The sequence below is a fragment of the Ixodes scapularis genome, unplaced genomic scaffold (assembly GCF_016920785.2).
Source record: "Ixodes scapularis isolate PalLabHiFi unplaced genomic scaffold, ASM1692078v2 PGA_scaffold5__190_contigs__length_132052651, whole genome shotgun sequence".
In the NCBI taxonomy this organism is placed as follows: Eukaryota; Metazoa; Arthropoda; class Arachnida; order Ixodida; family Ixodidae; genus Ixodes; species Ixodes scapularis.
Window position 1 is genome coordinate 30,913,174 of NW_024609880.1, and position 27,976 is coordinate 30,941,149.

At 45.7% G+C, this 27,976-nt stretch overlaps 1 protein-coding gene across 1 annotated transcript; it reads right to left on the reverse strand.

Moving 5' to 3' along the window:
* Positions 1 to 3: 3 nt before the first annotated feature.
* Positions 4 to 27,963, reverse strand: LOC8051764 (dynactin subunit 2). The gene is made up of 13 exons (XM_029977300.4): positions 27,780 to 27,963; positions 27,552 to 27,626; positions 27,387 to 27,477; positions 24,073 to 24,140; positions 23,902 to 23,994; positions 22,453 to 22,619; positions 19,355 to 19,469; positions 10,923 to 10,988; positions 9,553 to 9,591; positions 6,756 to 6,905; positions 5,792 to 5,894; positions 3,012 to 3,103; positions 4 to 158 (listed from the first exon to the last, which is right to left on the reverse strand). The coding sequence occupies exons 1-13, from the start codon at positions 27,813 to 27,815 to the stop codon at positions 72 to 74; spliced, it is 1,182 nt and encodes a 393-aa protein (XP_029833160.2). The 5' UTR covers positions 27,816 to 27,963; the 3' UTR covers positions 4 to 71.
* Between the last annotated feature and the right edge of the window lie 13 nt (positions 27,964 to 27,976).

Here is a 27,976-nt window from a genome sequence, read left to right on the forward strand (position 1 = left end):
CAATGCTGTTTGAATCTTGTATTTGATCCAAGTCCAAAGTTTACATTGCATCTTGCAAGGTGCACTCAGGGTCATTTCTTGAGAGCAGCAATCTTTCCTTCGAGCAAAGTCATGTTCTTGTTGATGGTTTCAATGTTCTGGCCAAAGTTAGTCTGCACCTGTAATGTAAAAAAAGAGAATTCACAGGCATTTTTTAAAAATATGATGGTATAAAGCAAGAGTCAGCAACCCACGGCCTGCGGGGCATATGCGGCCGCTGGCACGATACCAGAAAATGACCTCTCCCTCCGCAGCTTCCTCACACAAAACAGACTTGAGGACCATGCGACAGTTTTGACATCAAATAGGGCTAGACAGGAACAATTGCTGTTGTTTTGCATCCCCATACTTGAGCAGAGACTGTCTTCCTTTTTGCCTTTTCTTTGTCTGCACCTTCCCTCCATCCCTCCACACACATACACTTTGCGACTTGGCTTCTAGTTCCCTCCGTGTCACTTTCGTAAGGACTCTACTTACATCTACAAAAAAATTGTCAGCCCCTACCATACAGCCATTAAAAATACCAGGTTCTCAATGTTATTTTCACCAGAAGCAAGGCCATTTGCAGCATAATTGGCAAATCTGCATGATGGGTTGCATTTTGACATAATTTGAGTGTTGGTTAGTATATACCTGCACAAATCCTGCATGTTGGTGATAAATGTGCAATTAGTTTTCATTTACAACCGCAAGTTGGCACAAAACGATCATTCGCAGTACTTGACCGACGTAAGGAGTTATCCAATTTCGGTCCCCTTTGCCATAAAGTAATTTGAAACCTGGAGCAGGGAAATTTTAACAGTTCATCAAAATTGCATCTGCTAAAAATAAAGCTAAATTTCCTAGAATTTAGCCCACTTGATTCTGCTATATTTACTGTATTTTTCATCCTACATTGCCTGCAGTGCAGTGATGGAAGCGCCATTTGACCTTTTGGAGCAGGCCTTGTAGCAGGCAAAATGTTGTTTTGGAGCAGGTAGTGGCCCTTTGGGAGCAGGGTCCGGCATATGTTGGCATATTACTTGAAAATGAAATAATGCTGCATTGCTATATAAAGCCCATCTCTGTCACACAGCGCCTGTCGCATTTCTAAGACAGGATATATAAGATTCAACAAAGTAAACACAAAAAAAAAACATTTTTTTAAATAAAGTTTATCTGCTCGTCAGATAAAAAAAATACAATTAAATATGTCACTGAGTTCTGATCGTACAGGATAGTTAGTTCTATCAGCCTGCACTTCTTTTAAGGTATCTGGAGCAGCATCTAACGACCCTCACTGTTGTGGAATGTTTTAGTTCAGATTAGAGTTGTCTTTCGGGCAGCAGCTTCAAATATTGCGGTATCTGATATTCGCTTTAAAAATTCCGATTCATTTTCGATGTGCTGGCGAAGTCACGATCAAATCACGGCAAGTTAACCCGTTGAGTGCGCTCCTTGGCATGCACCGACGCGCTGCAGAGAAGCGACACCCGCAGAGCAGACACCGCAGTCGCGCGAGTCGCGCAGTGCTTTGTGCTCCGAAAAGGACGGTGAGGCTTTACCAGCACTACATCCAGAGTTCGGTGCAACTCAACTATACTTTGTTTCAGCTTCGGTGCGAGCGCAGCCGAAGCTACAAGCGCGCGCATGGAGCCCGTAAGGTGCCCACACTGCACGAGCCCATGCGCGAGTCAGGAATGCACAGAGCATTGGGCTCGCGCTAGCTTTGACTTCGCTGGTAACTAGCGCACGGGAACAGGGCGAGCCAACATTGAAAACATCCACAAACTCTGCCTTTTTTTTTTTTTTTTTATAGGCTGTTTAGCGGGATGGTTTTTCGCTTAGCCTCTGCGGCTTTGGTCTCAGATGTTGCTAACGTTGTTCCTTTCAATGATGATGATAATGCACCCTCGCAGTTTCAGTTTGCGTAACAGTTGCGGCACGGAAAATACCGCAGTAGCGCCACGCGCTCTGATAAGACTTCATTTTTTTTTTTTTTTTATTGCTACATTTTATTTTGGCGCAGGCGTGGCGCAATTCTTCGGTAAAATGACAATTTGGCGCTACATGTAGCAGAATTGCGTCCTTGGCGCAATTGGCGCAGCACTTCCATCACTGGCAGTGTCTTCATTCGCAATATCCGACAATATCTGTTAAAAGTTGGCTACATAATTCACAAGCAGGAAATTGGTATGGGCTGTGAAGGCTTCACCTGTTGCTTCGTAATCTGAACACGCTGCCATCAGAATCTCCTTAAATTTGTTCCATTCGTCGAAGGTGCCTCCTACTGGAACCATTCCCTAAACTTGTACCATTCTCAAAACCAACCACCCACTCTAAAATACAGAGCCCACCCCCAAGTTTGAAATGTAAGCAAAGGATGTATAGAGTGCCCGTCAAGATAACCGAAGTGTTCATCTGCATCGGCTGCTTCTCCATTTTTGTGCGATCATCTCCGGCTGTTGGTGGTGTTGGTGCTTGGCTTTCTAAGGTAAAGGAGTTCAGTTTGCTCTTGTTGACACACTCCTGGAGGGAAGAGATGCAGAGGCCACTGGTTTCATTTTGTTGCATAGCTATACTTTGTTTCACCATAATTTGGCAAGAAGCAAACGCCACGGCTCCATCGAGCCAATCTGAGTGATGTAGGTGAAGCGCACGAATGCCCTTACCGAGGGTACGGGGGCAAGGGCATAGCCCAAGCAGTTGGAGAACAGGGGAAGGAGGAACTCCTTTTACCCACACCCTCTTTTATCTGTTTCGAAAGTCGCTCTCATTCCCCTTAGAGATTAGCCCATTGGTAAAAATTCGTACAACGGCGGCCTTCCTCTTTCCTGCCCGTGGCTTCGACGGCACTGCGCGCAACTAGCAAGATTGAGTGTAGTAATGTCTCTCTTTGTCGCATTTATTGGTGCAATGAGACTGTGGCTTTCACCATTTGCCGAGTTACGGTGAGGTGGAGTATTCCGGTACTCTGTCGTTAATGAGCTCACCTCTGTCAGATGTTTGTCATTGTTTTTGAGTGCCAGGGAGAGGTGCTGTTGCACCTGATCCAGCTGGGACACTGCCTTCGAGAACTGGAGTGCTGCGCAGAACACGGGAGCATGCACTGTGAATCCTGTCGATAATCGTTTCGCAACAAATAGTGCTGCAACGGGACCAACATGAGTGGATGTTTACACAAATTGCAATTACCATTTGTTCGCGCTTCTTTTTACTGCGCCAACGTAACACGACAGAGTTGGCACATGCATGCAATTCCTAATTTGTATAAATTCTTTTTTAAACGCGGATATGCATTCTGAACAAAGCCAACAGACCATTTGCTGAATTCCCATGAGCCCCAGGCCTGCACTCAAGGAATCATGGGAACGGTGTTCCTTCAGCTCCCTAGTGATCGGTAATTTTGACCAATTCCATGGATACACAGTTTTGAGTGTAATTCGGAGTCGCCCTGAACAAGCGTATAGAGTCCAAGGACCTGTCATATTACTTTTAAAATTTCTCATCAATGTCAGCATTTCTGATACTGTGCATGCAATCCACCTTTCAACTTGGCTGAGCTGCACAAATCTCTTACAATATTATCACTCTCATGATTGTTGTTTCAGCAGGAATTGCTTAAAAAGCCGAGAATCCACAACAACAAAAACCAGGATTTAGCTCGGAGTAAGTGGGGCTGTTTATACAATTTTTAGCGTTTCTAACTTAATATCAGCGTCTTTGAAGCTGTACAAAAATGATAATAATGTAAGAGATATGTCTGCAGCTCTGCCAGGTTGAAGGGCGGACAGCATGCACAGTATCAAAAACGCTGACATGGATGAGAAATTTTAGAAGTGATATGACAGGTCCTTGGGCACTATGATACTTGTTTAGGGAGACTCCGAATTACACCCGAAACTGTAACCTTGGAAGTGGTCGAAATTACCAATCAGTAAGGGGCTGAAGAAACATCGTCCCCATGATTCCTGGAGTGCGGGCCGGGGCACTTCGGGAATTTAGCAAACGGTCTATTCCAATTTCACCTTGAAAAAGTGAGTGAAGCGTGGCCAGCTGCGAAACACTTGATTCTTCAAACTGCTGGTCACATAACAAAAAAAAAAAGGCGGGTGGAGGATTTTGAGACACTTGGAAAAGGCTTTGTTGGCTGTGAAAGCTTTGCAATCAACAGTAAAAAAAGAAAAGCATATGACTTTTTAATCAATAGACTGGAATAAAACAATTTTTTGGCTGAATGGTTGTCATAAACAAATATTGGCATATAGTGCATTCTGCTTATGTGGGTCACTATCTTAGTTGGTAACATCTGTTCTAAGCTAAAAAATGTAGAAAGTGAAAAGCATGTTTGTTTTTGCGTGGTGGCGTACCACACAAATATGCCATTTTTCAATGCTTGTAGGATCCGTTTAAATGTGATGGAATCTCGAGTGAACCCTATGCACTTTTGTGCCCATTGCTTGGTTTGTAACCAATGAAGCAGGCGGCCAGACATCTGTTATATACCTACTTCAATTTTGCATACAGAAGTAATGCACCCAATTAACTAATGTGATGTGGCATATTAGCTCCTGAATGGCAAATAGTTACTGAGGGTCTTATTTTATTTATGTAGATATAGCAAGGGAGAAACATTTGATTTGCAGGAATACTATAACAGAAGTCGTTACTTGGTTGCGGGATGTGGGCAGTAGACAGCTGGCTCAGAAAATTATTTGAATTGGTTTTAAATGTTATTGCAAATGTATGCAAAATCTATTACTAGAGTTTCCAAGCAGTTTCATAAAGGAAAATTTGCGTGACGATATAAAATGCTGTCACGTTTCAACGACAATCTGCGCAGCGATTTCAGCGACAACATTTTTGTTTTCACTTGTTTACCAGTCCAGGTTTCTACATCGTGTTCTAGCAAACTTTTGCGATCTCAGGTGTTCACGTCACTTTAAATGGTTTTGTTGCTGGTACCATGCTAGTTTTCAGAGAGTCGTCATAGGATAAAAAAATATGGAGTCATGGTGGGATAATAATGGATTAGAACACATTAAGCCATGCCAAAACAAAAGCAACTCTAGCTTGGCTCGGGACTCAATGATAACAAAAGTTATACCAGCACCGCTTGTAAATAGTATCACAAGCACCAACCACTTGTAGTGACCATGTTTAGTCAATGGTGGCTGTGTTTTCTCCAAACATGGCTCAGTCAGAACACTGGTTCACACACAGCCTTCCTTTCCAGCTGCATACCGTAGAATACCGTACATTCGGCCATTCCACACTAAGCACCCATTCCCAAATTTGTAAGATCTGAGAAAATACGCATAGTACATTTATATGTAAAATTGATGACCGGACAAGCGCCCATTCCCCAATTTTTTGTGATTATCTCCAAAGTTTGAGTGGGCGCTTGCCCGGTATTTTACGGTAGTTTTGATCATCCATGACCATCCCAAAAACAACTGACACAACTGCCAATGACTCTGGGGATGATTGGATGAATGGCTTCCAGTACTTGTAGTAGTGGCCCCTAAAGGGATAGACCTCTCGCAAGGATCCCAAAGAGGCCTTGCGCGAAGCCCAGTATGCTCCTTCTTGCCACAGAAGAAAGAGAGGGGTAGCGCGGTTGCTCACTTTCCCTTGCCCACTTGCCTGCATATCCTCTGTGGTCTGCTACAACCGGTTCTGTACCCACCATTCCCCCCGTTCCTTAGGGCGCCAAACACAGCACTGCAAGTTTTGCAATGGGTCTAATGGTAGGACTGCCAATGCAACTTACCCTGTTCATGAAGTTCTTGAAGGCAGACAAGACGCTCCACAACCTGTGTCAACGAGCTGCCCATGGCATCCGACCTCTTCAGCAGTTCGTACAGCTCGTTCACCTGCATCACGTGGGTCAGGAAAGCATTTACTCCATGGGCAGACTGGCTACTGTGGTCCGCGCAAACCATAGGTCCATAGTCAATAGCTAAGAATAACAAGGGGTTTCAGTTTAAACACCTCCAGCGCAAGCTTGCTACCCTTGACCACTTCAACGCCTAGAGCATGTGCACGCTGCAAAGCATGGCGGAAGACACGGAGCGCGTGTTGGAGGCTGGGCATTTGGCGGCGCCCCTCGCAATCAAAATAGAATATTTTAAAATTGCATTCCCGGTCGTGCGTCAGCCAATGTGAGCCGACGTCCACCTAGCCTAACAGCATCGCCAAAACGAGAAATTGCATTATAAGTGCCTGTAGCTGAAAAAAATCTTGTCAACAAGAGAGATTACATTTTCTTTTTGCTGCCAAGTGATTTTCCACTGGCATAAATGCCACAAGCATCCACACACCATCATTTCTTGTTTTGACGGTGCGTGGATGACGGCCTGTAGAGAAATTTTGTCTTTATCTTGCATTTTTTGATTTGAGCATTGTCACATTTTCAAACTTGTGCATTCTATTACCACCACTGGTATTGTGTTCTTGCAGGGCTTCAGCTTCCTGCAGTGCATATCATAGTTTATTTATGTGGGCTGAAAAACACGGTTCACTTTTCTCCCAAATGTTACAGTAATGTCTCATTAATATGGACACCCCGCCACATAAAAAAAAGTTTTCTGGGACAAACTGGGTAAATACAAGTAATTTTTGTCTCATCAGGAACAATCCGCATTACATAATGAAAATAGGAACGGATAAGTTAATGTTAATGAGACATGACTGCATTTCAGAGGGCCCAAAAGGAGAGGGAAAAAGGCGCCTGCCTTGCCCGCCTTGTCGAGCTCCTCGAGGGCGCTCTTCTTCTCGGCAACCTGCGTCATCTTCTGCTGCAGCAGGGACAGCCTCGCCTCCACCTGGTCCAGGTGCGGGGCCTCCAGCAGGTACAGGCGCGAGGACAGCAGCTGGGACACCTCCTGCGGTCCAGAAGCCCCTCAAGTCACTCTCTCGGGAGCTCCCTCGAGTCACCGGGCACCCGCAAGAGACACTCGTAAACCCCTAGGACCTCTACCAATACTGCCTATAGATGATTCCACTAAGGGCACTCTGGGTGGTGCCATTTTGTCCAACTGCGGTGCCATTTTGTCCAACTGCAGCGCCATCCACATATACATCTGGGCATTTTGATGGATTCGGCGAGGTAAAAGAAAGGTATGCGTCCGATTTCATTAGCTGACAACAAACTGGTCGCTCTTGACGACTTTGGAGGGGTAAAAGAGGGTAAGGTCCCAATAGCAGACGACTAAACGGCCGTTCTCAACGTATGGGCAGTTTAGGTGGGCCGTTTGTCCAGAACTGCCCAAATGTCACAGCTCCATTTTTCTCTCTCCTCTCACCCAAGTGGTCAACTGCAGAGCCGTGGTCTATTGCAGAGCCGTGTATACAGAGTGCGAGTTTGGTTAATGCGAGGAGCCGGCAGAGCCAAGGTCTGCACCAGATGCAGAAAGAGGGCTTGACATGCTCTCTTGGCCAACCAGAAGCCGAAAAGAATCCTCTAGTGGTGGTTTTAATGGTGGTTATGTGGTTTTAATAAGCGCGTAAGAGTTAAATGTACTCACCCTTCATGGTTGAAATAGGGTACACGTGACATTTCGATTATCATCATGCAGAAAGATGTAAGAAATGAATGTGCCGCTCGAACTCTGTATTGCTCGGACAGCGTGTGACCGCTCGGAGGCAGATTCCCGGCCCTCGGCGCCTGGCGTAAGGATTATCTCGATCGTTCCGCTAGTCGCTCTCTTCCGCCATGATTTTGGTTGACCGTGATTGAAACATCACATGCAGCATATTTCAGTCGCCAAGAATTACACCGACGCACTTATTAAGTTTGTGTCTCACGACCAATGCCAAGGTATTATTTGTGGCTTCTGGTTGGCCACATTCGAATTTGTGAAGACGCCCTCGAACACGCCCAGCACGCTTTCAGCCAATGGCGTCTCCACATTTGACTCCCATACTTCCCAATAAATGGCCAAACTCTCTGTATATACGGCTCTGGTCTATTGGTGCCACAGTGCGGCACCTAGCAGTGGCATTTTGCATCGAACGCAACCAGACTGGCATAGACATCCTGAGTAGCAGTCAACCTTAGTTTCTAAGGAATCTCAGCCTACCCGAGCCCAGCGCTATACAAAACGTTCGGGGCCACACTCGGTGCTAACTTTCTTTACGCGAGTCGCAGGAATTGAAAACACAGCTCCCTTTCACGTGCCAGCAAAAGCCGCCGTGATCATCTCAATCCCATCAGGTCTGCCCAATCCACCGGCGAGCGAAGAGCAATCCGATAATGAGAAGAGAGAGAAATACTTTTGCATAGACTTTATCGATTACTGGCACCGACGAATGTCATCTCGTAGCAATTTCCGGACCGTCAAACAAACACACACTTTTCGAAAGGCATATTCCGGCACAGATAAATGAAAAAACACGGAGGTGCATTACCCTCGTAGCCACTTACTACAACTGTGCGACGCACGACTGAACCTGAGCTCTGAGCAACTCCCGAGGATCGAGTGGCGCGAAGACACTTACGGAGTGACGCTGGATGCGGGTAGGTTTCCGAATGTAGAGGTGCCAAACCTTTACTTTGAAGCAAGATAAAGAAACGCTGTTGCGGGAAGGCGCGGATGCGGTCGAGACGATGCAAGCGCATGCATCTTCCGCAATGATAGCAGGCGGCGACGTCAAGACACACGCATCTGCTGCACACTCTCGTCAAACTTGAGCTGCTTGAGGCGGGTCAGGTATCCGCTAACGATGACATAGTGGGTGGGCCTTGTCTTCTACGCGGTACTGCCTCTCTTCACTAATGGCTGGCAACAATATTGGAGTTCCCGATTGTAAAGTCAGTTTTGTTAAAGAAAGGCTTTACCACATCATTATCTTCCTCATAGTGATACCTCATGGGACACCGAAGGTACTAGCATACCGTACGACGCATCTATATTATACTATTAGCAGTTTTAACATAAAAGAAAAGGTCACATTTACGACGCATCTATATTATACTATTAGCAGTTTTAACATAAAAGAAAAGGTCACATTTAGTTGCACTCTGCACTCCAAATGTGGTCAGCAATAAATTCTGGCCATGCCAATGTTGTATTTCCAACCCAAGCGCAGTTCGATTATTTGGCCTCGTAAATAGGTTATCTATGTTCGCCGGCCTCTTTTCATAGATCACAATGATTTGTTCTCCACTTAGCTCAGTTGATCGCATTAATATGGCTGACACAGATCAGTACATTGAGAAAAGTAGATGAAAACCATCAAATCACAGCTCTAGTGTTGCCCAAAAGCATTACTTGGAGACTATCAGCTACTCTGGTAGCTCAGAGGTGACAGAGTAAAATTTTAGCCGAGTTGTTCCTCGATCCAACGAAGGTTTATCACTGCCTACGTGCAAATGAGCTGAAATTCTGGCTGCAGATTAAAGGGCCTAATTCTCAGTCCTTTGCCACTGTGTCTCAGATGTCCTCCATTGGTTTTGAAAGCTAACCTCCAAAATTTACTTGTTAAGAACAAAAGATAGTTCTACACTGTGCGGGAGCAGACGTTACTTACCATCAGGCAGCTACTGTCGGTATGGCTCGTGAGCATTGACTGCAACAAAAAACACCGCATGGCTGTCACAAGGAGACTCCTCCCATCTACAAGCATTCAACACACAATATTTATTTGAATACAGGTCTACATTTTGTTCTGCGACTGGTCTTCAAAATGAGGGATTGACCTATCACCCTAACCGAACAGGTCAAGCTATAATACTGCTGCGCAACATTTCTGAGCCTATTAAGCTGACCGAGGTGCTCTGCCGTATCAGCAGCTTCTCAGAGCACGCTGGTGAAGCTTGGCGTGCGTGGACCGGTACCAAGCGGTGAAGCTTGATGCGAGTGGCACAGTGCAACCACCAGAGTGTGGAGGCATGTGGTTGGGTCATTCTGGAAGCTCCAACAATGACGTGGCCAGTGCCGTTCACAATAGAGTTTTAGCTAGGGCGACTAGAAATGCCGCGAAACAAATGTCTGTGCAAATTTCCTTCTCTTCCACTTCTTTCAAAGTCAGGGTCGACCTGTATCCAGATATCCTTATTGATCTTTTGCAAGTTCTTTAGTGTAGATGCAGTTACGCAGAGCCTGCCAACCAAGAAAGGTCACTGTAGCAAAATTATGATATTCATTCTTTCGTACACTCGGTGTCCACTTTTTGTGCGCCACATACGAGCACAACTTACCTGGTACTCCAAGAAAAAGGAGGTTGTAGGGAAAAGGGCAGGCTAAAACAATTTCCTCCTTTTATCTCCAAATGATGTTAGCATTACTATAGGTTAGAGAGGAGTTGGGATCAAGTGATGAAAAGTCTGGCAGAAGCACCTTGGCAGAAAGCTTATAAAGAGATGTTTTTTTGTTTCACTTACTGCTGTTTTCTTCCTCCCTTTTCTCTCCGTTTTCTCCTCTAACCACTACACCATGCACCACCTTAACGTGGTGCAGAAAGCAGCTAGCAAGAGTTTCTCTTTTCCTTTTGAAAGAATCTCTGTTTCGGTGCAACATAGTACTGCCAGACATTCTCCTAGCTAGCAGGCCATAGGCATCTCTGCTCTGTGTTCTGCCATTGTAGTGGAAAACTGGGAAGGAGCAGCTGTCTCACTCAGTCTCTTCTTTCTCTGCAATAGAATGGGGCTGCAGAAGCCACTCCGACTGTGCTACACTCCCGTTTTACTCTAAGTGCGAGCAATAGAGGAGCTACAAGAACGAGCACCAGGGGTTGCTAAGCTTGCACGCTTGCGACGTGAACATTGTTCGAGATAACATCCTTCTGCTTGCAGCATTGGCTTCGGCCACACTCGAGGTGGAACGACATATAGTGTTGCCAAAAAGAGTTTACATCGAGTACAAAAGACGCTGAAAACTGCATTCAGGACGTGTTCTCACCAGTCTCTGGCTGTCGGTGCCAACCAGGTTCTCGAGTTTCTTGAGACGTTCCTCCAGGCTTGCAATCTGGCCAAACAAAACGGATGTCACCATTCTTTGTGAGAGTGGCAGATGCGACATCAAATATTGGAATGCGGTACGGGAGAGCCTCTTTAACCATGCAGTTGGGGATGTGGCCTTGGGTCACATCGCTTCAGAAGGTAATCAAGCTAAGAAAGTAGTTGAACAGGGCTGTATGTAGGCATAGGGCATAAGCTAGCTGTATCACGCTGAAGCATCGGCAAGGTGATAAGGAATTAGATGACGAGTTTTATCAACTTCATGATTGTGGTTCACGAAATGACAGCATTTTCTTGATACTTCTCCAAGACATTTGACAGGGCCTCTCATAAACTCGCTCAGCTAGTGTAATATAGAACTGAAGGCTCATTCCCACAGTAATGTCAACTGCGTTGCGCCGCATTTGCCTGCCCATTGATTTGTTGTAAGGGTCGCCATAGCAACGGCTCGATGCAAGCAGCCTTCATGAAACGCAAGTGGTTGCAGTCGCTCTTGAATGCAACTGTGTGAACGGGCCTTAGCATACTTTCTTTGATTCACTAATTTCTGACAAATTCCTTACAATTTGTAAGTTGTACGATCCGGAGTCTGTCAAGGATCTGTGCTCGGTCTGTGACTCTTTCTTGTTGATATTGCAGCATGCCCATGGCCAAATGGTTATTGTGCTTGGCTCCAAGGCAAAGGTCTGAGGTTCGATGCCTGGGAGCAGACTCACTTTTTGGCTATTTCTGTGAATGTCGTGTTCTGTTCGAATATTCTATGCGCCAAACATTCTACGCCGATTGTTTCGGAAGTCCACCCGTGTACAAAAGGGCCCCGCGTGGCGAGCCGGGGCACACTTTCACCTGCGACATCTGTTATTCGCCATTCATTCTTATTCTGTTTTGACACAAGTTCGCCACATTAAACGTTTAGCTGCTCCAGTTGTTCACCGCCTCATCATTTGCCACTCATGACAATATTAATGATCTTATAATGCATGTACCTACCGTATAATACCGCGCATCCGCCCATTCCACATTAAGCGCCCATATCCAAATTTCTAAGATCTGAGAAAATATGCACAGTACATTTATATGTAAAATTGATGACCGGACAAGCGCCCATCCCCCATTTTTTCGCAAATATCTCTACATTTTGAGTGGGTGCTTGTCCGGTATTTTACGGTACTTCTATTAGTTTATTATTCACCAATGACCATGTTGTATTATACTGCAAAAGAGCTGAGAGCTCCAACATCTCACTGCTTCAAGGTGACCTTAATTCCATCTCTTGTTGATGCAACCTTTGGCATACGTCGTTCAATGTCAATAAACACAGATATTTGACCATTTCTCACCGATATATTTCATTTCTTTCCTATCTTTGCACTAACACATTGCTATAGAATATGCACATACTGTAAAATTTTGTGTGAGCGCCATCCCCTGAGAGACAAGCTAGCATGTGGCGAGTTCCCACGTGTTTATCGCATGATAAGACGCGATACAGAGTGCGTAATATTGACTTCTGTGATATGGAAGTTTGTAGCGGTTTCCTGTGGGTTCACCGCACCATGAAATGCGAATCTGCTGCGTCCACAATCTGCAGGGAATCGGTTTCTGTTTGGGTGGTTTGTAGCGGGTGCCCCTACGCTTATCAAGAATTTTTTTATAAAATTTTAGCTGCCGCATTTTAAAGATAGTCCACCCCCTATTTCTTACCATTTATCTTTTCATTTAAAGCGGGCATTTTTATGGGATTTTACATAGTTACAAATGCCTCGCATTGCATAGAGATTCCCACAAGACATGAAAATATGTCTCCAAAACCCAGTGTTCAAGAACTATGCTATAGCATTTGGAGCAGCCATATTAGATTTGCACTTGGTTCACTAATAAAAATGATGAATTTATGGGCACTGAAACAACTTTCTTTTTGCAGGCTCAATTTTATGGAAATGCTGACTTTGTATTTATCCTCAACTGCTGCGTCCTTTGATAACAACTTGTTTGTCCAAAAGCAAGGGATATGCATTGGGTCACGAGTTGTGCCAGTGTTGTGTGACATATATAGAAGAACTTCTGGACGTTATAGTGTTTAATCGATAGCAACTTTATGTACACTGTCAGAAAAAGGACATCGTAGCTAGGCGAAAAACAGTTGTGGTCGGCTCGTTCCCCCCACTCCTCGTGCCCATTCGGTGGTGCTCAAGCCTTGGCTTGTTCTGTCCGCTGTTTCGTAGTCTTCTAGACCGACGTGGAAGTTTTTACACACTGCCCCTGAAATGAACTTTGTTCATTTTACATTTACTTAGTAGAAACTTCTAAAGGAAAAAGCAGTTGAATGGGTCTTTTTACAAATAATCTGCCGGGTAATCTGATGGTACCAGATCGTATTTTTCCATCTCTTCCGACTCACAAGGGAATTCTTCCTTTAGTATCGTCCTCGGGGGCTACGTTGCTTCATTCATTGTAATCCAGGTGGGTCCTTTCCACCACAGCTGATTGGTAATTAGTTGCTCTGCTCAGCGGATATTCCCCGTGTGATGAGATCCGCTGGATTGCCCTTTCCAGGACAGTGTCTCCAGTTTTGGTTTGTTATAGCTTGGATCTCGCGCACTCGATTCTGAACAAACTGCTTCCATCTGTTGGCGTCTCCAAGGATCCAGCACAACGCAATCATGGAATCCGTCCAAAAATGTGTCTCCTTCAATTTCTCTTGAAAGTGAGTTCTGATGTGATCATAGATACTCGCAGCCACAAGGCAAGCCAAGGATCGAGCACCGCCGAATGAGCGTGAGGAGCGGGGGAAACGAGCCGACCACAACCGTTTTTTGCCTAGCTACGATGTCCCTTTTCTGACTGTAAATAGTGTACATAAAGTTGCTATCGATTTAAACACCATAACGTCCAGAAGTTCTTCTATATGGTGGTGTATTCTTGTTCCGCGTCGTCCCCCAGGAAAGGCTCGATGGCGACATCTGTTTCGGTCATTTGGGTATGCAGACTACCCAATCGTTGCCTGAGGATTTCAATATCCCGTTCGATGATCGGACCACATTGAAGAGCAGCGTCAATGTCTGGTATCAGCCTTGTCAGTTGGCTTCGCAGGGCCTTCCGTTTCAGTTTAAGACGATCCATGAGTAGTCGTCAGCCGTGGCTTGAATGGAACGTATCAGTAGTCCTGCGTTAGTTGCTGAAGATTCGGTAGTTTCCTGGTCCAGGTTCCTCTCGTTGCGGATACCAAAGGCATCCAAGGAAGGGATACCTCGTAACGTTCTCCGTTGCTCGTTATCGTTTCTTCGAAGGACGTTAGTACGGAGTTGTTCGAACTATCGCTTTCGTCTTGCTTCACTCCTATAGCCTCCAGATCCCAGAATTTCGGAAGTGGATGGCAACATATTCTTGGGGCTTCTGCCACTCCCCCACGCCTGTAACGACAACATTATCAATAGAACAATAGATGTTTTTTCCTCTAAATTACATGGCCTCACCTTCACCCACCAAACTATGGTGTCAAAACGGCTGCAGTTCTTGGATTTAAATTTGCATTTCGACAATGCCTGCGTATGCTGGAAGTACCAGCCACGCTCGAAGAAAGGTGTTTTGCCTTTTTTGTCTGCCCACTCCAAATTAGTGAAATGAGGAATTGTGTCATCGTTGATCAGAGCCTCCCTAGACAAGTCGTGTAGGCATAGTATGGGCGAAAGCTTTCTTGATCAGGTATGATGTTTTAAAACGGCGGGCTATCCAGAGCGTTTTTTGAAAGAAGTTGCAGAAACCCAGGTTTCAAGGTTAAAAAAAAGAAGCGGAGGGGAAGCGGCCGACCAGACTAAAAAGACAAGACCGGTAATAATCCCGTACGTCCACGGGCTGTCCCACAGCCTTAAAAGAGTCACCGCACACTTTGAGGTGCCTGTGATGTTCTCTGCGCCGTCAAAATTGTCCAGTCTTCGCTTAAGAGTTAACAAAAAAACTGAGGGTTGTGCCAAGAAACATGATGCGCAGTACATTGGATGCGCAATGTCAGTTGTCTACGAAATACCTATGACTTGTGGAAAAGCGTATACAGGGCAAACGGGGAGATGCATCAACGATAGGGCATGCGAGCATGCCCTATCTGTTACAAGTTCCCCATCGGGTAATCTAGCAATTCCCTGTGATAGGTGTCTGTGCGTGCCTAATCTTGACAAAAACAAAAACAGTTGGAAAACTAAAAAACAAAACTGAGAGAGAATTGTTTGAGGCCTACTGCATTAGAGTAAAGGGCGAAGATAGCTGCGTAAGTGCACCGTCAGTGCACTTACTGAGAAAGAGTGACTTTTTGTATTGCGAGCCTGAATTTGTGTACAAATAGTAAGTGTGTTTCAATAAATGTTCAGTTGTAAGTTAGTGCTTGGTCCTGTCTCGTCTTCCTTGTGTCCTCGTTTTTTAGGCGCTTTACAAGTTAAACACATACCAACTAGCCCACTTTTCCATTTTACTTCAATATTTCATAATGTTTTCAAACTGGAATTTCGGAAAATATTTCGCAGGCCCAAAAGTTTTTGATTTGGAGTGATATGGTGATGCATTTGTTACCCTGAGATCTGCATGCTAAATTTTTGGTAAATGTTTCCAACTCACAAAATTTGCAAAAGTCAAGTTGTTTACAGTACCTCCTCCAACCAATATTTATCCTTCTGTCGATAAACAGTAGCAAATAAAACTGAAGCAAAACTACACAATTACTGTCTGCTGTGCAGAAAGCAAAAAAAAAAATAGTTTGTAAGTATGAGGGCCAGAAAACTGCAAGTCTGGTCGTCATAACTGGGAGAAGTCTCGACAGATACAATGGCCTGGAAACCAGAAGCATGCATTTAAAAGTTTCAAAGATAGATCACTGGTTAGAACAATCAACAACAAAGCATCAAGATGATGGAATTGGGAGGCCTCACTTCAAAATGTGTACATTATAAAACGTGTTTCTTCAGGCTTTACAGACTGTTCTTAAAAAAAGTCTTGAAAGCTACACTAATGTGATCTCTGCAGGTGAAGTACATGGCCAGGGGAACATAATATGTTGGTTAAATGTCATGATAAGTCAACTGATTAAGTAGAAGTTGTAAGTTGATTTTCTAATTAGTGAACATAAACATGTTGCAATAAGAACTTGGGGGTCATTAAAAAGCACTAAATTAATAAGTAGACTCATTAATTCAATTTCCAGGAAGCCAAACATTTTGCGAAAATTATCAGAAGTTTGAATTATCAGAAATTCATCTAAATATGGTGCAAGATAAAATTATGATCTGCCTAATGAACACATACAAAGCAGATATTTGATGATTTCCTCTACATAAGACTAATAATCATAAGCAGGTATGCCACACTTCAAACATTTATGGAATGTATGACATAAGACTATTTATCTCTTAAAAATGTTGTTTATTGTGGACCGTTGAGATAGCATATGATAACTCAAAACCAAATTAAGTTTGTTCATCAGGTCAATTAGTAGTCTACTATAGAGCAGGGGGCACATAAGCGATGAAAATGGGAACAGCATGGCAGTTTTCACAATTTGCATGGATGCTGTGATGTGGATCTACGCCATGCCGCCACGTAACAGCATCTGCGCAAGTTGCTGTGAAAATATTCGCATGGTGCCCGTTTTCATAGCTCAAGTGTGCCCTGCTTGAGCCCCATTGAGTGCGCTTCTCAACGGGCACCGGTGCACTGCAAAGAAGCAACACCCGCAGAAGCAAGCTCCGCAGGTGTTGCCTCTCTGCAGTGCACCGGTGCTCGGAAAGAAGCGCACTCAACGAGGCCGCGAGAACAAAAAGTATGAATTACACGAAAATGTCGTTCGAGGTAAGTGGCTTATGAATACACTAAAAACATAACGGGACAGCCAAAATTTTTTAATTTGTTTGAATTAAATAGAAGCAAGAAATACCCGAGTTTGAATTATCATGAGCCAACTTAAATTATAAAAAAGCTTGTAGGATGTGGGAAGTGTGGTAGTGCACTAAAGTGATTACTCGTGCAGCAGGCTGGCAATGCGAAAAATTGCCCCCATATTTAATTTTTTTAATTTTCGTTTTCGCACTGCCACTTTTGTGCCAGTTGTACAAGTAGCAAGTTTGGCACACCACCACGCTGCCCATGTGCTCAAACTCTTTCTAAAGTTTCGTGATTTAGTGGTTTTCGATGACGCCAAGCAAGTTTCTAATTGGAACCATATATGTTTATTCTCATTAATTAAAAAGTAAATTGACAAATCTAAGTTCGTTATCTGTTTATTGTGATGATTAGAACCCTTTATTATGTCCCCCTGGTTGTGTAACTCCCCTGCACAGACCGCATGAGTGTAGCTTTTCTGGCTTTTTGGCGGGTAGCGTTGAGAAGCTTGTGTTGCAGAAAAGCAGGAGTCAGCGTCGGTGGTGCTGCGATGGGGAAATCCTGATTGGATTGATAGGGTCATGACGTCACAGCCACATGACCTCGTGCGGGAATATCAAACAGCCCACAACGCTCACGTGAAATGTGACCCTACGATTGGAAGAAAGTGATTAAAAAACATGACATGTAATGCGAACGGAAGGTCGCTGCATGTCTTAAATTATTTCACTTTATAAAGTAACTCATTTGCCTTCAAAAAAACATTTGAAGAATTTTAGCCGCGACCCTTTACTTGTGAGCCAGACATGCTACTCACTAGGCTATGTCCACTGCACTTCCTGCTCACTGGCAGGAAGAGCGTGAGAGAGAAGAAAATGAAAAACGTTTACAACTCCATGTAATGCCGAATATGGGTACGGAGGAGAGGAGGGTACACAGGAGAGGAAGGCATGCCCCTCCTCCTCCCTCCTCCAGCTCTCCTCCTCCTCCTCCTCCTCCTCCTCCTCCTCCTCCTCCTCCTCCTCCTCCTCCTCCTCCTCCTCCTCCTCCTCCTCCTCCCTCGTGACATCACTCGCGACCCTCATGACGTTACTCATGAAGGTTGTGACCTACACTCGTGACCTCACTCATGACTCTTCAGACGTCACACGTGATGCCACGTGTGATGTCATTATGGGAAATGTCCCATAATGCAACGCGCGGTTACGACTCACGTCACTCGTGACCCTCATGACGTTACTCGTGAAGTCCTCGTGAAGGTTGTGACCTACACTTGTGACGTCTCTCATGACTCTTGTGACGTCACATGTGATGTCACGTGTAATGTCATTATGGGAAATGTCCCATAATGCAACGCGCGGTTACGAGTCAAGTCACTCGTGACGTCATGTCTGACGTCATTATGGGAAACATCCCATTACGCAACGCACGGTTACGCCGACACCAACGCCGCGCAAGCCGAAAAGGGGCGCATAAGAGCTGCGCTCTAAAAGTTAATGGGAAGGCAATGCGAACGGGGCCCGATAACGCTATCACATTTCACTCTTAAAGGTGAAGCTGAAGCGTCTGCAAGTTTTTTAAAACAAATCTGTAAAACATTCCAATAAACACCCTGTATACGTAAACAACAATGGCACTTCATCACAGCATATGTACTACTACCCTTGACATTTTATTTGTTTATTTATTTGCGCATACTGCGACCTCATTTGAGGTCAATGTGAAGAACATGTGGTGCACATAGTTGCATGCTTTAACCACGGGGGAGTGGGACCGCTGGCACAAAGATGCAATTGGACAGGAAACCAAAACTTCAAAACGCATCCGAATTGAGTGCTTTTCGGAACATCGTAAAATGCTCCATGCAACATTAATTTTTGTAAAGGGAGCAGATTTGGCAGTTTTCAATAAATGATTCCCAGAAGGTTTCCAATTGAAAGGACACCTTTAAATCTACTAATTAAAAGGGTAAATAAACAAAGGTAATTAAGAGCTTAACTATATCGAACAGTGTTAGTTTTCTTAAATAAACCTTTTGGCAGAGCCATAAGACATCAATCTTTTTTCTGCGCGACAATGCTTTTTAACATGTTCGCCATCCAGGAACACCACCTTGTTGCCTTGTTTGAGGGAGGCTGGTTCACAAACTTGCAATTGCTTACTACCGTGTGCCTTAAAACCTCTTAAAATCTTTTACAAGAAAATACACTGGCGCCATCTATTGGGTAGTCGTGCAACACGTGCGGTTAACGTGCATATCATTTTTCTTTGCGCATTCATTTTTCTTTCTTATCTTGAAAATCTTTTGACAATGTCATAAACAACCATTTCTCGCAGATAGTAGGTACATTTGATCACGCAAATAGTAAAAACACCTTTGCTTCAGTAAAATGCAGTTCCAGGGTCACCTCATAGATGACACCAGCGTGCCAGAGCGTTTCTTGTCGTGGGAGATCATGAGAACTCGGTTCTAAGCGCGCAAGTGTGTGAACGGGCCCCAAGTATTACCTTGACCGTGGCCTGGACTGGATCGAGAGCGGGTTCCGCAGCTGCCTTCTGTGGCGCAGCCGGCGTTGCTGGAGCTGGACCCTGGCGCAGTCGCTCCAGCTGGGATTCCAGGGTCCTGAAAGGCCCAGCAACACCATTCTGACTTCAAGGTCTAGATAGGGTGGAAACTCCCGAATCCTACGTCAAACTTTTTAATGCGGAAGCATCAACTGTACTAGGAGCGAGCCGACCTCATCAGCTTCGAAGCCGCGCCAAACGGCACCTAAACTCCTTTCTCCAAGTGAAGCTGGCTCCCAGCTTTGAAACCACGCGCGAAGCTTATCCAAACAGCACCTGGTTTCCCCGATCCCAAAGGAGCGGGGTGATGGTGATGGATTTCGGCTTCAGTCCCATTAGCTGGCGCACGTCATAGTTTCAAGAAACGAGGATCCCATTGGCCGCTGCACTGTCTCTCTCAACAACTGCCACCCCATGGCGCTGCATGTCCGCGAGGCAGCGGCTCCACCGCTCCAGGCCCAAGGTCAGTGCGCCGAAAAGAGCTAGTGCGCACGCTCGACCGTCGACGCAAGTACGCCGCAGACGGAACGAGAGAGCAGAAGAGCGGCATGCATGCTTTCGCATTCACAACTGAAAAGAAGTGCTTAGGTTTACCTCGACCCTTTTTATTTATATATTTATATTTATATCGACACATTCAGGAACCACAGGGCATTACAGAGAAAACAAACAAATACGTTCACACACAAAAAAAAATCACATACAAAAAACAACTAAAGTAAGCAATTTTGTTAGAATATAATCCGTTTGGCGTGATATTAGCAAACGTCATTTGTCACCACATCTTTGAATAAATCCATGGACGGTATGTTTACCAGATGTGCTGGAAGGTGGTTCCACTCGGATGATATTCTTGGTAAAGGGAGCTGTTGCATGCCGACATTTCGCAACAGGGTATGCCAATTTTATAATTGTGATTGACTCCCGCAGAAATGTATGGTGGGCTAAGGAATAACAAGAATAAACCTTGGAGAAGGGGAACAAGGGGGACAAAGGACAAACACAAATCTCCAAACACAGCTAGATGACTGGTACGCGACCGAAAAAATCCGCCTGGTCCTGGTATCAAACCAGGCACCTCTCCATTTCCAGTGTCCTTCGTCCCCCTTGTTCCCCTTCTCCAGGGTTTATTCTCATTATTCTTGCACAGCTCACTTGCGCCTTTGCATTATCATCACGCTAAGGAATAGTTTGCTTTTTAATGAAGCATTTGGACTGCATATTTTTTAAAAAAAGACAAACAAGATGCTGGAGCAAGAACCAATTGTCCACACCCCAAATAAAAATGACTTCAGTCTTGTGCCCGGATCTAGATTGGTAACACGCACTGTCGTCACTGACAAGAAGAGACCGGCAGGGCATCTCTTTCGAATGCCCAGACTCCAGCACACGCTCGTTGCTTTTTGCCGTACTCTGCCTGCACGTGCATGCTCGAAGCTTATGCTTCAAGCATGCACGGGCAGGCGGGACAACTGAAACTCCTCCCCATTATTCTCATCATGTCAGGGACTACAATGTGTCTTGCTCCGACGGAAGCCAACTGTGTTTTTCACGCTGCATAAGTACCAGACTATGCATCGGTGAAAACCAGAAAAAACACTACAACACTGTCCTATAGTGAGTGGTAGAGACCCTTTCACTGTTTACAACCACGAGCAATGTCCTGTGCCCCAGGAAACTTCCGGTTGTTCCGTTACGGCGATCTTTTCAAGCCCGTTGATGTAGAAATTTCTGGTAAGATGAAGTTCTACAGAAATCGCGCGGTTGGAGATCTATGGAGGTCTGTCTGCTGCACCATAAAACAGATAAGATGCGATTGGTCGTCTTATGTTATACAGTATTTTCTTTCACCGCAAAAGTAAGCTATGAATCACTGAATGCTGTTTCTGCCCAAATGTAGAGCTAGCAGTTTGGACCAGACGCCAAAGTTTCAGAATGAACCATTATCCAATTAAAAAGCCATAGGAGATTTTCAAAAATTTTAATTAGAAAAATGTTGGTCGATGCAGCCCACGAATATGTGGAGATCAATGGCATCAGCTACTTGGAATGCGAAGTGCACGTTCGTCTGCTTCTTGAACAGGGGTTGCGATGATGTCAGGACGCCGAGCTCTTCCTTGCCGATTGAAAAAAAATAGTGCATAGCCCTCAAGGAATCCAGCATTGAGGTCTACCCACAACCCTTTCAATGAAAGCCAATCAGAGCTTGGCATCGTTCTGACGTCACCGCAACCCCTGCGCAAGAAGCAGATGACCTGCTTTCCGCATAGGCTCCATTTCCCCTTTGAAAAGTTCATAACTTTCGAAAAAGGTAACGATTAGTTCTGAAGGTTTGGCACCTGGTCTGCGTTGCTAGTGCTACATCTGGGTAGAGACCGAGCATTAGGTGCTGCATAGTTTATTTTTGCAGTAAAAAAAAGAAAGGCTTATATTTTTTGTTTAGGGGCATACGTATTCTCTCGCACAGGATTTTTCGTATCTAAGGGCCACTAGACTAACCAAATGAAGGAGACAGAGTATCTACTTCCTCTTCCTCTTGCCGCCAACTCCTCATTGGCGGAGGAGACGTCACATGCGCCAAACATGCCCCAAGCACTTGCGAAGAGGCGGTTTCAAGGAGCGCCGGGTTCGGGGCGGGACATATATTTTGTTCTGTGTTCGCAAAACGTAGATCTTACACTGAAGTTTGACGAGCAGGAAGCTTCTTGAACATCGAGACACTGGGTGTGCCACTTAGACACGTGCAATCGCATTCTTTTGATGATGCGAGTGGTGTTTCAAAGCGGCCGTGTACGGGCGGACAACACGACAACTAACAACGCAGCCTGCGCATGCTTTTAGGGGACTTGGGAGAAGCTTGACAGTGCATGCGTGGTGAATCGCCAAGTCATGTCGTCGCACCTGTCGCTTCTCCCGCAATACTTGGAAGCTAAAGTTTGAGATTGTTGCAACACTCAACTCTTACCGCAAGGGGAGCGTATACAGCAATTCTAGAGGTCACGCGGTCACCGTCGCATGCTTCGAGAGAAGGGCGGGCTCACTTGCGCAGCGCGCCCTGGGGGTCGGTGAGCGAGAGCAACGTGTCCGAGCCCAGGGTCCGGTCCAGGTCCAGGCCCAGGAGCATCTTCTGCACCAGGTGTGCCTGCTCCAGGAGGCAGGTCGGGTTCGCCAGCGTGCTCAGCGACTGGTCTCCCTGCTGGGCACCGGTCTGCAACAGCACAACAGCCTTTCCTCAGCCTGGCGGCGTATTCAGAAAAGCTTGTGAAGTATATCAATGGGCCAATTTCGGCAATCTGATCGGCGCATCTTCGTGGACGCCAGATCGTCTCATTTAAGGGGAGGGGGGGAGCAAGACTTAAATAAACACGCTTTAGTGATCCACACCCTAGCCTATAGCTGGCTGCCAGATTTGCTAATGCTTATCGGGTAAGCAAATCTGAGAGCCAGTGAAAGCTAATGTGTGAATCGCTAAAGGGTGTTTACCTAATAGCCCTGCGGTTATAGCCACTCGGAAAAGAAGAACATCGCATGGAATAAAAGAACCCGAACAGTTCAATCTTGAATTTCGTTTGACGCAGTTGGTTTTCGTCTGTCTCTCTACTTGGTGACCCGGACAGGATACACAGGAATCGGTTCACTTGCCAAGCGGATTCACGTGCCCCTCGCGATGTGCGAGCGACCTCTCTGTGTGCCGCTCTTACATCTGGGAGCAGTGGACCTCTCGCCGAGCGGCTCCAGCCGATCTGTGCGAAAGTGGCCAAGCGCATCGAGCTGTCCGGAGAAGTTCTCTGCGCCGCTTTCTCCGGAGAAGTTTGATCCGTGGCCACTCACAACGTTACAGTTTCGATATCTGCGTCAGCGTCGGTGTCGCAGTCACGACAGTAATTTGCACCAGCAGCATTCGACAGCAGAAAGTTACGAGAATATTAGAGGGATAAAGTGGTATCACAAGCCTAGTTTCGAGCTGTTCCAAGGACGGTGAAGCGATGCGACGTGGTGCAAAGGTGTTGACGTTCCCACCAAACAGTTGGAGTTGAAATCAAGATGTAAAAAAGTCACTCTTACTCGGAGGTGTGCTTATTATTCCGGAAGAAGGGTACATTGAATGGTTGCCTTATATGCTAGATCAGTAAATATGAGCCGAGCTCGTTCAGCATGATGACTTTCGTGCCGAACATGGGGCCGGCAAGGCGTCGGAGTGCGGCGGTGGGGGGGAGAGTGTCCGGAACGGCGCCATAGCAACCGAAGTGGCGGCAGATTGGCGGAAATGCCAGCAAGCAGGGCAGCTCTGTATTGCTGCATTCTGTGCGCTCGACAGCCGTCACTCAGTTGCTCTGCCAACGAGACCGGAAGCTCCGAGTTCCATCTGCGTGGCAACTCTGTGGCAACTTGAAGTGTCCACAGGCTGCAGCTGGTTATGCAGTCCACCTCGGACAACACTGACGGCTCAAATACGACCAGCACGTGGTTGAATCCGTCGGCTGGGTTACCTTGAGGGCCTCCACTTCGTTCAGCAGTTCCTTCACCTCAAACTGGAGCCTCTGGTACTTCTGCTGTACATTTTCTGGTTCCTTGTCTCCAGCCTGTGGGGACAGAGTAGCCATTAGGAAATCACTAAACTAGACTTGCTCAACCTTGAGAAGTCACTTGACCAAACTCACCATCTCCCACTCGCCGGAGAGGACATTGTAGCCCTTCTTGCGGGGTGTCGAGATGCCCTCCGTAAAGTCTGCGGGACGTAAGAGGAAATACCCACTTGACACGCTCGAGATTTTGAAAGAAAAAGATAGAGTAAAGAAAGCACCAACTAACACAGTCTGTATGTGTACATAAGAGGAGACTGTTAGAACAAAGAAGCAATAAACATTTTTTTTAAGTTTTTTTTCTTTAGAATTGAAAGGCTTTTATCAAGGTGCTCATCTGGGGCACTAACATAAGCGATAAAATTTGGGTCTTTGAGGCTAAATATTAAAAAAAGTGCCAATGTCATGTTTGTACAAACAGTACCTCGCAGTTTACTATGTGTAACACCCTTGAGACTGGTTCACACATTTGCATTCGAGTGTCATCGACTGCGTTGCATCTTCTAGTGTATGCTTACGACGAGCGAAACCACTGGTGCCATCTGTTGGTTAGCCTCAGAACACTCCCAATCTGATTATATTTTACGCATCCTTATTTCGCCGTGGACCCAAAATAATTCCGACAACATTATGAGCGACCATTTCTCCTAGCTAGTGCAAAGGCTCGATCTCGCAAATACTGCAAAACTCTCAGCCTAATTACACACGGATCAAAAATGCTCGATGGCATCCAAACACAAGCGACATACTAGATGGTTTTCTACAAAGGTAACGAGGGTAAAAAGTTGAGCAAGTTGGTGATTCATAATGATTAAAAAGTGCAACAAGACGACGGACACAGAAGAAGACACAGACACAGCGCCACTTACAGCTGAACTTTCTTTCTGCTGCAGCTCGGTATATATTACCGGCAACAACACAAACAAGTTAGGAAGATATAAGGTACACTACGTAAAAATCATAAAAACACATAAAAAAAAGGCTAAAAGTCCTGCATCACTCATCGGCACCCACCCAAAACTAGTCATTTTTGGTCAAGAAACTGCAATTCTTTTTAAAATAAAGATAAAGAGGGTGCGCCGACACATTGCAGCCCTAATCTAGCAATTTCTCGAGCCTCGAGTATTTTCCTTGTGGTTTTGTTTAGTACAGTACAGTCTGTGAAAATCGGAGTACAACCACAATCCCGGCAATGCACACCGAGGTGTCCTGATATGACGGCATCGACGTTGTAACGGTGTTCCTTCAATCTTTCATTTAGGCAGCGACCAGCGTACCCCACATAATGACGCCAGCACAATAATGGCACGGAGTAGACAACCTCTTCTATACACTCAACAAAGCAAGTTTTGTTCTTTTTCATGCAGCCGGGTCTGCTTATGGTGTTCGAGGTGGAATTTATTTTTTTACATAAACTAGCCAACTTGACAGGTGCTGAAAAAACAATGTTAACCCCTGCGTGCAAGCCCACTCTTTTCAGGTTATAGGACACTTTATGTAGGTATGGTATGACCACTGGCTTCTCTTTTTTCTTCCTCTGTACTTCCGTACTCTGCCTGTTTACATTCTTTAACGTCTTGAGAGTGTGCTCTGCTGCGGCTGATAGAGGAGAGACTGGATACCCCAAGGACTTCAGTCTTGACACCCGATTTTGAAAACTTTCGTTGATCTTGAGAGTGCACGACTTCTTTAGAGCGTTACTGAAGCAGAGATTGATTATCCCCCTCTTCACGAGTTTTGAGAGCGCCGACGCAAATGGCAGGATTGGCTTGTTCCCCCTTAGTTCATAAATCCAACATACATGCCCCGGTCGGAAGTCAATTTGCTCGGACAGAATGTTGACGAGCCGTAACATTTACTGCTTAACTTCCCATAGGTTTTAGCTAGGCTTAGGTAGAAAAGGACAGAAAAAAAACAGTGACCACTTGTTAGCCCTTATAATGTCCCGCTGCACACATCTCTGTCTCGGCGTGGTCAGAGCCTTTTATACTGGGAGAGTTCGGCGGTTCTTTGATCCAGCCGCCAGTCTGGCAGCACTGATCAAACAGTCTGGCAACTGTGCGCATCCGCCATGATGTGCCTTGCCGTCTAGCTTGATTGCACCTTTGCATTTAATTGCATTATAATTATAACCTTAAATTGCAAGGTTCACCCTTGTTTGGTGTAAGGCTGGTGGCGGCTGATAAAACCCGTTTGCCCTACTGACTCGAGCCGGCAGTCGGCTCGCTAGAGTCCATGGAGTGAGAGACGACGATGAAAATTATCGTTCTGCGCTGCGCTCTGCCAGACGTTAGATGGAAAAGAAATGGGGGGCTGCAGTGCCGTTGGGTGCTCGAACAACGCAAAAAAGGGTTCAGGATGTACCGGTTCCCGCAAGGAAAAGAAAACCGTGCAAGGCACAAGATCTGGGAAACCAAGAAGGGCTGACTGGAAGCCGAGTTCTCGATTGTGCGAGGTAAGTTTATGATTAACGTATGATTAACGTAACAAAATGCTCGATTTTTCGACTTTCTCCTTATGCCAACAAAAGCGCAAACGGCAAAACCTACACGCGTATACATCGCATGTCAATGGGGACCCACTCGCCGGGAGGCACATCATGACGGAAGTGGCACCCGCTGAGTCCGCTAGACCTAGCGGACTCAGCCCCTCCCACCTGCCGAACTCTTTCAGTATAAAAGGCTCTGGGCGTGGTGACACCTAATCATTTTGTGGCACAGTGCCAACTCCTTTTCTTTGCTCTGCAGCATAGAGTGGGCATCTTCTGGTTTCAGCTCTCAGCTATTCACCACTGTTTAGGATCCCAGTCATCTCATTGGTATTTTTCAGCAATTGCGTGCTGTCAAGGTACTTCAAAGGGTGACACCACCGTAAGAGCGTTGTGGCACCCTAGCTCAACAGAGAAACAGTCAACGGTGCTGCGGTGTGTTGCTCGCTTCCTGCAACAGACGTTGCTCGCTTCCTGCGGTAGTGGGCTAGCCTTTATAGCGATCTCCAGGAACGCAAATCTCACTCTACCGATCGCCGAGGAACACCTCCCTCTCGGGGCATTGATACCATAGAGCAGTTGAGAAGCTTACAGACCAACCGTGAATAATCCACATGTTGAGGAGTGTTTGGCTCATAGTTGTGAATCCATGGGCGACTCAGGTTTGCTAAAACTGTAGAAATGCTTACGTACTGGCAGGGACAGTTGAGGGACAATTGACAGCTCGGGGAGAGGGTACGTTAGGGAACCGGACCCATGGTTTATGGGGTGTATATCTTAAAAAATCAAACCGCGTTTGTTTGTTTGTTTTTAATAATTAGAACTTGTTTGTTGACATTAGCATCGTGAGACTTTGCAAGCACTAACGATAGTGTCTTGCTGTAAGACCGAAGGGCCGACTTACCCACGGAAGAGGCGTCCACCAAACATCCCTTAAACTTGTCGTAGGCGTCTGTCGCGGATATCGTCAGAGTGCTCACGCTGTCAGACTGGTCCTGTGGGATCAAGCGAACAGTCATTATGCTTGCCTCAGTTATTCGGCTAATTAAATTCGTTCGGAACAACATACCACGGAAGCTTCAGTCACGATTTGATCGGATTCCGGCAGCTCATCAGTCTCGTACAGGTCGGGCTGGTCGTACGCCTGCGATAAAAACCATCGGTCGTGTCTCCGCAGCTACCTACAAAGTGCTAACAGCTCTCTTCTAGAGCGAGCGAGCAATATTATTGCGTTAGGATGACACAAACTTTGCCTAGATGATAGAATGACGGGCGCACGCCCTAGGAATCCACTTACGATTCCCGGCAAGTCGGCATACTTCGGGTTGGCCATGTCCTCCCGCTAAACTTACGGTCGAATTAATCGTTAGTTGGTGACACAAGTCAAATTATTGAGCGATGAACTCGCCGAAAAGAAAGTCGGGTACACAGGTCGGTCTGGTCAGAGCGCTGCTCGTTTTTTTTTATTATTTTTGTTGTTAAACAAATCTGGAT